General features: G+C 42.0%; 4 protein-coding genes across 4 annotated transcripts; 2 read left to right on the forward strand and 2 right to left on the reverse strand.

The window, feature by feature from the left end:
- Nucleotides 1-7625: 7625 nt before the first annotated feature.
- Nucleotides 7626-8951, reverse strand: LOC140527620 (histone H2B type 2-E). The gene is made up of 2 exons (XM_072644674.1): nt 8832-8951; nt 7626-8615 (listed from the first exon to the last, which is right to left on the reverse strand). Exon 2 carries the CDS (start codon nt 8570-8572, stop codon nt 8192-8194), a length of 381 nt encoding a protein of 126 aa, XP_072500775.1. The 5' UTR covers nt 8573-8615; nt 8832-8951; the 3' UTR covers nt 7626-8191.
- LOC140527619 (histone H2A type 1-F-like) lies at nt 8903-9381 on the forward strand. Its single transcript, XM_072644673.1, has one exon. The coding sequence runs from the start codon at nt 8903-8905 to the stop codon at nt 9290-9292; it is 390 nt and encodes a 129-aa protein (XP_072500774.1). The 3' UTR covers nt 9293-9381.
- Nucleotides 9382-9429: 48 nt separating this feature from the next.
- LOC140527618 (histone H2A type 2-B) lies at nt 9430-10012 on the reverse strand. The gene has a single exon (XM_072644672.1). The coding sequence runs from the start codon at nt 9941-9943 to the stop codon at nt 9551-9553; it is 393 nt and encodes a 130-aa protein (XP_072500773.1). The 5' UTR covers nt 9944-10012; the 3' UTR covers nt 9430-9550.
- A 205-nt stretch (nt 10013-10217) lies between these two features.
- Nucleotides 10218-12160, forward strand: LOC140527621 (histone H2B type 1-F/J/L). Its single transcript, XM_072644675.1, has one exon. It carries the CDS (start codon nt 10282-10284, stop codon nt 10660-10662), a length of 381 nt encoding a protein of 126 aa, XP_072500776.1. The 5' UTR covers nt 10218-10281; the 3' UTR covers nt 10663-12160.
- Nucleotides 12161-12432: the final 272 nt, after the last annotated feature.

Raw genomic sequence — 12432 nt, forward strand, 5'->3', positions numbered from 1 at the left:
AGAGTTAATGAGGAAACCAGCTGAGCAGAAGGGTGATGGAACATGAGACAAAAGTGGACCAATAATTTCTACCAGATTGTGGCTGACCTTGAAAATACCTAGTTAGGTGATGGAGTGTCGTTGATTTTTGTTTTTAAACCAGGGCACAAACTATTTTGTTTTAAAACATGTAATCTGAGATGGTCAAAAAGGTCAAAGAATCTAATTTTAAATATGTAATTCAACCTCACCTTTACACACACACACACACACAAATCTCTAATTCAACCTCACCTTTACACACACACACACACAAATCTCTAATTCAACCTCACCTTTACACACACACACACACACACACAAATCTCTAATTCATCCTCACATTTACACACACACACACACACAAATCTCTAATTCAACCTCACCTTTACACACACACACACAAATCTCTAATTCAACCTCACCTTTACACACACACACACACACAAATCTCTAATTCAACCTCACCTTTACACACACACACACACACAAATCTCTAATTCAACCTCACCTTTACACACACACACACACACACACAAATCTCTAATTCAACCTCACCTTTACACACACACACACAAATCTCTAATTCAACCTCACCTTTACACACACACACACACACACACACACAATCTCTAATTCAACCTCACCTTTACACATACACACACACACAAATCTCTAATTCAACCTCACCTTTACACACACACACACACAAATCTCTAATTCAACCTCACCTTTACACACACACACACACACACACACACACAATCTCTAATTCAACCTCACCTTTACACACACACACACACACAAATCTCTAATTCAACCTCACCTTTACACACACACACACAAATCTCTAATTCAACCTCACCTTTACACACACACACACACACAAATCTCTAATTCAACCTCACCTTTACACACACACACACAAATCTCTAATTCAACCTCACCTTTACACACACACACCATATAGACTTGAGATGTAGCAGTGGTCCACTTTTCTTCTCAACCAGATATTTTATTTCCTATGTAGTCCGTTATATTCCCTTTTGACCCAGGTAATTATTCTTTGCAGAAACTATCACCTTTTGACATCCTTACCTGATTTTTAAATATACAACCTAAAGCTCAATCCTTGCTACCTCCTGAATAGTCCCATATACATATTCTGCTCTTCCACTGAATCAATTATCTCCAAGCTGCTGATTTGTATATCTACTTATCCAGTCCCAACATCTCTCAACCTCCTAACTCACATAATCCAGAATTATCTCCCACTGCCTATTCCATGTCTAACTGAATGTCCTTTAGATATTTTAAACTCAATATGTGTAAATCTGAACATGTTCCTCTCCCAAAGTACTTTACTCTTCCTAACTTCTCTGTAGGCCTCACCACCACTTCAGTACCATCTCCTTAGTTACCCAGACTTACCAGGCATCATCACCCTTGTCACTTAACTCTCTCTTACCCCCTACATCCAGTACTTCCCCATGTCTCCTCCTCCCCTCTGAAAAGGCCACCACATCATCTTTCACCCAGCTGCCACACTGATATTCCCAAATCAAAGTTCTGACCTTGACAGCTCTCTATCACAATGGGAAGAAAACAAGCGTTTATATAATGCCAGGAACTATGCTAAACACTTTTTATAAATATCTCATTTGATCCTCATAATAACCCTGGGAGGTAGGTGCTATTATTATCCTCATGCTACAGAGGAGGAAAGTGAGTCAGACAGAGGTTAAATGACTTGCCCAGGGTCACCCACCTGGTAAGTGTCTGAGACTATGTTTAAATTCAGTTTCTCTTGACTCTAGACCAAGCAGTCTATCTATTATCCCATACCTCCAAAATAAAATATAAAATTTTCTAGCTTTTAAAGACTATCATAACCAAGTCTCTTTTTACACTTCACTACCATCTATGTGCGCTGGCCTCCTTGCTGTTCCTTCTCTCACATTAAACTCCTTCTCTGGGACTCTATGCCTTTTCACTGACTGTGGTCCCATGTCTGGAATTCATTCCCTCTTCATCTTTGCCTCCTGGCTTCCCTGGCTTCCTTCAAACTAAAATCCTATCTTTTAAACAAAAATGTAAAACATTTTGTTTTCCCCCAATTATATGTCAAAACAATATTTATCATCTTTTTTTAAGTTTTGAGTTCCAAATTCTATCTTTCCCTCCTCCTTCACCTCTTCCCTCCCCAAGACAGTAAGTAATCTGATACCGGTTATACATATGCAACTATATAAAACATTTTCATATTAGTCATTTTGTACAGGAAGACTCAAGCAAAAAAAAAAAGAATGAAAGACAGAAAGTGAAAAATACTATGCTTCAGTCTGTATTCAGACAATATCAGTTTTTTCTCTGGAGGCAAATAGCATGCTTCATCATTGGTCCTTTAGAAGTGTCTTGGAACAATACAACTAGTATGGAAATCATTTGCAAAACTACACAGATTTGGCCTATATTGAATTGCTTGTCTTCCAAGGGGAAGGGGTGGAGAGGGAGGGAGCTAAAGATGTTGGAAATCAAAGTGTTAGGATCAAATGTAATGTTCTCACCACTGGGAAATAAGAAATACAGGTTAAGGGGTCAAGAAAGCTATCTGGCCCTACAGGACAAAAGAGAAGACGGAGACAAGGACAGGGAGGGAGGATAGAGGGGAGAGCAGATTGGTCACAGGGGCAATTAGAATGCTTGGGATTGGGGGAGGAGGGGAGAAAAGGGGAGAAAATTTGTAACCCAAAATTTTGTGAAAATAAATGTTAAAAACTAAAAAAAAAAAAAAGTGTCTTGGAGTATTGTATTGCCAAGAATAGCCGTCATTCAGTTTTTCATCACACAGTATTGCTGTTACCATGTACAACATTATCCTAGTTGTGCTCACTTCGCTTTGCATCAGTTCATGTTAAATCTTTCCAGAGTTTTCTGAAATTCAACCAGTTTGTCATTTCTTATATAGGAAAATAATATTCTATCATAATCATATACCATAACTTGTTCAGTTATTCCCCATATGATGGGCATTCGATTTCCAGTTCTTAGCCACCACAAAAAGAGCTGCTATAAATATAAAATCCCATCTTTTTCAAGATGCTTTTCTCAATTATTCCTAATGCTAGCACTTTCCTATTGTTGATTATCTCCAATATTTTTTATTTGGACATACTTGTGTGTATATTGCCTTTCCCTTTAGAGTGTGAACTCTGAGAAGAGAGACTATTTTTTGCCTTTCTTAGTATCCCCAGTGTTTAGCACAATGTTATTAAGCACATAGTGGGTGCTTAATAAATCTTTGTTGACTAAACTTTCACGAGTTCTTTCAAACACCTGTCTCAACTTTTACCCATAGCACAGCCCTGAAGCTTAGTAAATGTCCTCAGTAAATAATTGTGTACTTAATTTCCAAGTGTCAACTCTTCCCTTTTCATTTCACACTTTACTTACCTTGGGGCTTGGCACAATAATAAACCTTAAGTCTTTTTATTTTTATTTAATTTATCCTATTACCATTTTCCTATTCTGTTAACATCTTGTTTCCACCTTATAAAACCCAAACTGATACCAGGCTGGTCCAGTCCTGATAAAGTTATCAACCACTAAACAACTTCCCCAGTCCTGATAAAGTTATCAACCACTAAACAACTTCCCCAGTCCTGATAAAGTTATCAACCACTAAACAACTTCCCCAGTTCATTGTTCAACTAAAATTCAAAATAAAACATCCGCTTATTTTCCATCTTATCAAAGGCTTTTCTTAATCAAGGCATTGACAGTCAGCTTAGCCTCCATGATTCCAGGATTTGAACTTATTTCCTAGTGAGTGATTAACCCAATTACTAGAATCACTTAAAGCAAATTCCTTGAGCTGTTATAGAGAGAGAGGGTACTGCTGGACAGGCTTTTACCTCCTCAAAGCACTATCCTTTTCCTATACATATGATGAAATAATTCCAAAAAGCAATACTCCATAGGTAACAGTTCTCTCACTTCCTACCGTGTTAAGAGATCTGTTTTCCAAATTGATCCTAAAACTCAGATGCCCCCAGAACTGAATTTTCTTTTCTTTTTCTATTTTTCTTTCCTTTTAAATCTTCTTAATTTTCTTGTTATATCCTGGATACAATTTATCTTCTTATTTATTATAATTTTTCACTTCGCTTGAAAAGTAGACTCCTTTACCTAGATCATTTTAACATCTCAGTCATTTCCTAAGGAAAAGGACAGAATTTGTCTGAAATGGTGGTCTCTAAACTTTTGTGATTGCATTAGTCTAAGTAAAAAAAAATTTTATCACACTCTCTGAATGTGTATTTACTTATTTATAAATTACATGCATGGTCTAATAATTTATTGTTTTATAAAACTTACAGAAAAATATTAAAAGTATGAGATGAAGATAAAATAATATTTTATCCTACAGTCAATAGAGTTTGCTGATTAAGTGTGATTAGACGTCTGATTTGTGAAAATTATTTTGGTAGGTGTGGGGAAGAGGGTTTGGAGAGAGACTAGAGGCCAGGAGACTAAGAAAGTACTGAAACACTTCAAGAGAGAACTAGTGAGGGCCTGAACTAGATTAGTGGCATCTGACTAGGAAGTAAGATAAGAATGCAAGAGATTTCATGGAGGTAGAAATTACAAGACATGGCAATTGATTGGAAGCATGTGGTAAAGGAGAGTGATGAGTCAAGGAAAATACCAGGTGACTGAAAAGATGGCAATTCTCTCAGTAGAAATAGGGAAGTACATAAAAGGGGTAGGATTTGGATAAAAGGTAATGCAATCTCAACCTACACATACCTGCCCCCTTGCACTAGTTACTTTTCTATTAATGCTTACTCACTTTATATTGTGCTAATAACAGACAGTGAGTAAGTTGCTTTGGGTCCCTGATTAGGGCAAGGTTATACTCCCTACCCAAGTCCTACTGGGCTTGTCTCCAACACAAACATACCAACCTTTTTCACTCCAATACTTCTTACTACTCCTTTAGCCCCTCAGGGCAATTATAACCTAACCACTACCAGGGTACCCCTGCAGCAGCTGTTGCCATTAGGAAAATCTCTCTCTTTTTCTCTCTCTCTCTGTTTCTGTCTGTCTGTCTCTCTGTCTCTCCACTCATACCAACCTCCTCTTCTCCAGATGACCCGTGATCATGACAAGCTCCCAAGAGAAGGTGGGTTTTGCCCTTCAGAACAGTAGCTAAGAGGCCTACCTCCACTCTTTTGGTTTTAAGTGAGACTGAATGGGACAGGATGAACAAGAGTGGTTGGTTAGGAATTTCATTATAGATCTCATTACATTCTCTTTCCCTTTACCCTCTCTTCTAACCTTTTTTATTACTGTCAATGACAACACCATTCTCTTGGTCACCCAGATTCACAATCTAGATGTCATCTTTGACTAAAGAGTTTCCCCTCACCCTACTATCCATTCAATTGCCAAATCATGTTATTTCTCCTTCCACAATAACTCCTGCATCCATCTATCTACCCTTTCCTACTCAGTCACTAGTTCATTTCAGGCCCTGATCACCTCCAGAGCAAGTAGGTGGCATAATGGATAGAATGGTGGACCTGGACTCAGGAAGACTCAACTTCCTGAGTTCAAATATGGCCTCTGACACTTACTAGCTGTGTGACCTTGGGCAAGTCATTTAACCCTGTTCACCTCAGATTCCTTGTCTGTCAAATAAGCTGGAGAAAGAAATAGCAAACCACTCCAGTATCTTTACTAAGAAGACATCAAATGGGGTCACAAAGGGTTGAAACCAACCAAACACCACTGCAATAACATTAAACGTACCCCATGTCTTCTTAATTCTTGTCCCTCTCCAGTCCAATTTCCCCACAGATCCCAAATTTATTTTCTTAATGATATGATAGGAATGCATTACTATCCTACTCAATAGACTCCTGCACTCTGTATCAATTCTAGGATCAAATATCATTTCATCTTTATCTCATATCTTTCTAATTTCTATTTTTGATACAAGTTTTATAATGGTTATAGTTATTCGTACAGTAGCATATTATATGATTTATAAGCAAATATACCTACAGTGGAGCCATACTTAAAAATGTCTTTCTCATAGTTATATGGAATTCAAAAAGTTTGGAGATGACAAGTCTAGAATATTATCATTTGAAAGATAACAAGCACTTCTTTAAATCATTTCACTTGAAATTCTAGTTCCTCATTTATAAAATAAAATGGTTGACTTAGATGAGTGATTCTTTCTAAATTTCTAACACTACTAAGGTTTCTAGTGGTCCTTTCTAAAAATTAAAGAGACTTCTAAGAAAAGGGGAGAAAACAGTAACAACAGCACCCAGTCTTAGAATGTAGGATTCATTACGCAGTACTATTTCAGGGACAGTCTACCAGAAATAGACCCAGTGAAGTAATCCCAAATAAATCTAATTGTTCTTGTCTTTTATTGGAGATAATCTAGATAGAAGAAACACATCTGAGGCTCAGGTGATTTCTAACAGTAAATGTCAATCAGAACAGACCCCCCCAAAGAAAACAGAAAAGCAGGCATCCACCTCATCAAGAGGGTGGAGTGGGGTGGAAAGGGTTTATTGAATTTTAGATTAGAGTTCTCCCACCAGAACCACAATTCTGTCACCAGAACTCTAATGATTTCCCCTCTCTGCCTACCTGTGGACAAATAGCATTAACTTTTGGAGAAAGCACAGGCTTGGCAGTCACAGGGCCCCTATTCAAATCCTGCCTTTTTCAGTAGGTCTGTGTCAATTTGGGCAAATTACTTAACCTCCTTTTGTTTACAGCTTTGACATCCCATCCCTGTCAGTAATTATTTTCTTTTCCTGAGTTCTAGGAATAGGCAGCTTCCTCCAGACATAGACAGTCTGACGTTTTAGTTGCTTCTCTTTATTATACAGTCCCAGACCTGAGTTTGGCCCAGATCAGCTGTTCTTTTTGCCTTTATTTTTATCTCTTCTAATCCCACATTAAACTACCTAACTTTGCCTTCAGACTAATGTTGGTAAAAATGGTTTATGTGCTATTGGAGTTGGTAAATATTCTCTAAGAAGGATTTTTTCCCCTAGCCCAGTTGGAGAAAGTGGGAGAGATGGAAGTAGGGGGAAAGGGCTCCAGGGAAGGATTTTCTTCCCCTGGCCATTCTTTAGAACTTGATCGAAGTTCATTTGAAAGGGGAAGTTGGTTTCCCCTTTGGTGGGGGAGGGGAAGAAAAAAATACCTTCACTAGGCCTGTGCTCCTTCTTCATTTTAGCACAGTGCTAAATAATAGCACATAGTAGTCGCTTATTAGCATAGCAGATGAATGTTTATTGATTTACAAGGAGATTCTAGTGTAGTTTCATGCTAAATAAAACGTACCTGTTCCATAATGTCAGGCATTCAAAAATTAAGTTTTAAAAAAATCTTCATAAACCCATAACAGATTGACAGAGAGATGGAAATGGAGAAGGGGAAGAAATAGCTAGTTATGGACCGTAGTTAAAATATGCGTGCACAGCCCAAAGACAATACAGTGCTGTAGTGGCATGGAGGATGACGGGGCTCCGAAGTCCTCCAGTGAAGGGAGAGTAACAGTATTCGTTAGTCAATTTGAAAACAGCGAGGGACTTTCGAATTTTAATGCTACCCAATTGCAAAGGAGACGAGTGAAGTGGAACGGGAGGTTTTGCTTTTTTCAAAGGCCTGTAAGGAAGAAAGACACAAATCTTACCCCCATTACCTCCCCCACAAAGGTCTAAAAAATACAACCTACACCTTAAATACTATATTGCTTAGTTATAATACTTAAATCACTTTCTCTTTCAACGCTCCAGAGCTCAACTCCAAAGTGCCTAGGCAAGGACCATGCGTTTATCAAACAGCAACCAAAAAGTAACCAAAAAGCAGCTAGGCAAATAAGACTCGACATTGGAAATTATTAGGTTAACATAAAACACTCCTAACCTACAAGGATTGTGCTTCCAAAGCTGGTAAATCAACCAACTAGTACTGCGTGTGCGCTGGCATGTCGCTCTATTAAATGACATCTCCAAGAAACTGAGAGTGGTGCTAGCACGACTTCGAAACAAGTTAGAGCTCTTTTCCGGATTAAGTAGGTGGCTCTGAAAAGAGCCTTTTGGGCGAGGGGGAGTCTGCCCCCTTTCTAAACACATGCTCACTTGGAGCTGGTGTATTTGGTGACCGCCTTGGTGCCTTCGGACACGGCGTGCTTGGCCAGCTCTCCGGGCAGCAGCAGGCGCACGGCCGTCTGGATCTCCCGGGAAGTGATGGTGGAGCGCTTGTTGTAGTGCGCCAGGCGGGAAGCCTCGCCGGCGATGCGCTCGAAGATGTCGTTGACGAAGGAGTTCATGATGCCCATGGCCTTGGAGGAGATACCGGTGTCAGGGTGGACCTGCTTCAGCACCTTGTAGACGTAGATAGAGTAGCTCTCCTTGCGGCTGCGCTTGCGTTTCTTGCCGTCTTTCTTCTGGGCCTTGGTCACGGCTTTCTTGGAGCCCTTTTTCGGGGCAGGGGCAGACTTAGCCGGCTCAGGCATGGTGGTAGAAGTTTCGTCGGTCTACGCGAAAACAGGACAGATGCTGAAAGAAACGAAGAGAGTAAGGCAACAGTCGAACCTGCATTCTTTTATAACGGTAGCATGCAAATTAGGGTTCAGAGTACTCTTAATTCCTATTGGTCCACACAATGTAATTGCGTTACAGCTATTTTCCTATTGGTTTCTTCCAGAGCTTACTCCAAGCCAATGAAAGTTGATCTTTTCTAACCCCGCCCCTATAGAAGTCTACAAAAGATACCTTATTATTCTGACCAGTTATTTTCTCGAACCTCACGTTTCTTTTTCTCTCTTCCTAATTCGCTTCTCAGCATGTCGGGCCGAGGGAAACAAGGAGGTAAAGCTCGTGCTAAGGCTAAGACGCGGTCTTCTCGGGCTGGACTGCAGTTCCCAGTGGGCCGTGTTCATCGCCTGCTCCGCAAGGGCAATTATGCCGAACGGGTTGGCGCCGGAGCGCCAGTCTACTTGGCCGCTGTGCTCGAGTACCTTACAGCGGAAATCTTGGAGCTGGCAGGCAATGCCGCTAGAGACAATAAAAAAACGCGCATCATTCCCCGCCATTTGCAGCTCGCCATCCGCAACGACGAAGAACTTAACAAGCTTCTAGGCAGAGTGACTATTGCCCAGGGTGGCGTTCTGCCCAACATCCAGGCGGTCCTGCTGCCGAAGAAAACTGAAAGCCACAAACCCAAGGGCAAATGATGAGCTCCGGCAATGAATAAACTCGCACGTGACAACGCCAAAGACAAAAGGCTCTTTTCAGAGCCATCCATTCCACCAATAAAGAGCTAAAACACTATTTTTATGTTTTTTTAAGTGATAACGGCCTTATTATATAATAGCCCTGTAACGGTTTTTTTCAGTGATAATAGCCCCTTAATCTGATAGATGAGGGTGGCTCTTAAAAGAGCCGTTTTGGGGGAGGGGGGGTGGAGGGACAAGTCTAGTCCCCCTTAGCGTTTATTTGCTTTTGCCAGGCTTATGGCTCTCGGTTTTCTTGGGCAGCAAGACGGCCTGGATGTTTGGCAAGACACCGCCTTGAGCAATGGTGACTCCCCCGAGGAGTTTGTTGAGCTCCTCGTCGTTGCGCACAGCTAGTTGCAAATGGCGGGGGATGATACGGGTTTTCTTGTTGTCCCGAGCTGCGTTTCCCGCCAGCTCCAAAATTTCAGCTGTTAAATATTCCAGGACAGCCGCCATGTAAACCGGAGCTCCGGCGCCGACCCGCTCGGCGTAGTTGCCCTTGCGGAGCAAACGGTGCACACGGCCCACTGGGAACTGCAGCCCGGCCCGAGACGAACGGGATTTAGCCTTGGCGCGAGCCTTGCCTCCCTGCTTTCCACGGCCAGACATGGCGATAAAAAGAACAAACCCCTCTCTTAGAGAAAGAAAGACAGAAAACCTTCCAGCATCAATTTGAAGTAATTTATAAGACCTACCGGCAGGCAGAAAAGGAGTCGTTTTATTGGTTAGGAAGGCCGTTTGATTAAAACAGCCAATAGGAAAAGAGAATTGTCATCTCATCATTTGCATCGTAGGCTACCAGGAAATGACGAAAAATCATCTACCAATCATTAGTGGGTATCCCAAAGCCTTTATTTGCATGCTGGATCTATAAGTAAAGGGTCTGTCGCCATTCTGTGTCTTTGTACTTCAGTCGCGACTTCAGTGGCTTTGTGCTTTCGATAACCATGCCTGAACCAGGAAAATCAGCTCCTGCTCCGAAAAAGGGCTCCAAGAAAGCCGTGACCAAGGCCCAGAAGAAGGACGGCAAGAAGCGCAAGCGCAGCCGCAAGGAGAGCTACTCCGTGTATGTCTACAAGGTGCTGAAGCAGGTTCATCCTGACACCGGCATCTCCTCCAAGGCCATGGGCATCATGAACTCCTTCGTCAACGACATCTTCGAGCGCATCGCCAGCGAGGCTTCTCGTCTGGCGCACTACAACAAGCGCTCCACCATCACTTCCCGGGAGATCCAGACGGCCGTGCGCCTGCTGCTGCCCGGAGAGCTGGCCAAGCACGCCGTGTCCGAAGGCACCAAGGCGGTCACCAAATACACCAGCTCCAAGTAAGCGGCTGCTCCAGGAGTCACCGACTTCCCATGAAACAAAGGCTCTTTTCAGAGCCACCCACTTGAATCAGAAAAAGATGCTATTCACTTGAGTTTCAAACAAAACACAGATGATTTTTCTTTGTTTCTTAAAGCTTCTCTAATTTGATGTTAGCATATTTCGCTTCGAAATCCATTTTGGAAAATGGGCTGAGAAGCTCGTCCTACCAGTACAGATTGACCCTTTCTGTCACAGACAGTATGAAGTTGGGAAATACTAGCATTCTCTTCCCATTGTAGATTGGGATGGGGAGGTAGATCTGTAATTTTGTTAAAATGGGTAATTTCTGGATGCTGAAATTCTAACGCAGGCGAGTACGGATGCCATTACCGTTCTCGGGTGCCTCCAGTACTGTGATTAAGGGACTTGCCCAAGGGAACGAAAGGACTCGAAATCAGGTCTTTCTGCCTCTGACTGGCTCTACGCCACATTGCCTCCCCTTTCCCTGATCGACTTATTTTTAATAAAGGTCTGTATCTTGTCCCTGCCTGCCCAACTATCATCGCGAGACTGCGTGGCGAAAAGGGATTCAGAATTGCCTTGCGAGGTAGGACGAGCGGGTTTTAAGACCTGCTGTTTGATCCTGGCCTTCCTTGCCTTTTATCCTTAGTGCCCTAGGCAATTCTCTAGGATTAGTTGCAGCGAAGGTGCCGACCTGCATTGGTAGGTGCCATCCTAATTGGTAGAGGGACTTCCCTATGCCAGTGAACTCACAGGATCATTCCCCATCCTATCCCTGAAATACCAGACGCATTCTGGGAACTGGCGGGAAAGACTTCTCCTCTTGAAAGCTTTCCCTTTCCGAAAACAATCTCATTTCCTTATTGTGTTTAATCTGGTTTTTACCCCTCCTATAATAATCAGAAAGGAATTAGCTTCTAACAGCCTTTCTTCACAGTGTTTCATGGGGACAGGGTGGCTCGGACCCCCTGGGGAGACTATAGGGAGCATTCATTCTCCAGTTCTAACCCTCGGAGAAACCATCAGGCGCAGATCGGAAAGGTTCTGAGAAGACTGTTTGCTCTATTCCGCCACAGCTTCGCTTTGTGAGGCAGAAGAAGAGGGAAAGGTAATGGGAAAGGATTTCTCTCCCAGCCTTTGGAGTTCGGGTAAGCTGAGCTTAGAGGTGCTTAGAATTCTCCAAGTGGCTACCCCTTCCTGCAGCACTAGACAGGCTTGGGGACCAGTGACTGTCCATGTGCCCCTGCACCTGAACTCCTTGTTGCTGGGACAAAACTTGGCGCTCCCTGAAGCAACGTGGAACTGGTTAGGCATCTGAGGGGACTCTCTAGTCTGGAGAACTCTGGAAATAGAGATGAAATGGAGACAAAGGAGCCTCTAGAGCCCAAGAACCTCAGATGCAGAGAGTCTCTCAGCCAGCAATGTTTGTGACTGAGAATGTCATGCTTTAAAGTTTAAAATCTTTAAAGTTTAAACAAAATAAAATCATTTTTCTCTCTGTCAGTCTCAAACTTCCTCTCTTCTTCCTTCTCTGTTTCATAAGTCCCACAAGATGGGAGATAGCTTAGTTTAGAAAATGCACTGGGAGTTATTCAAAAGACAAAATGTTCTGCTGCCAACGAGATGAATGACCTCGGCCTAATCAATTTATTTATTGAACCTAGCTACTGCTCTGTAGAATAAGGAGCTTAGAAACATTCTTTAACTTTCCTTTGATCTCAGAAATACTTCAGTCTTCCAAATATCACTAGCATGACCATATCACAGAAG

This window comes from Notamacropus eugenii, chromosome 2, assembly GCF_028372415.1.
Source record: "Notamacropus eugenii isolate mMacEug1 chromosome 2, mMacEug1.pri_v2, whole genome shotgun sequence".
In the NCBI taxonomy this organism is placed as follows: domain Eukaryota; kingdom Metazoa; phylum Chordata; class Mammalia; order Diprotodontia; family Macropodidae; genus Notamacropus; species Notamacropus eugenii.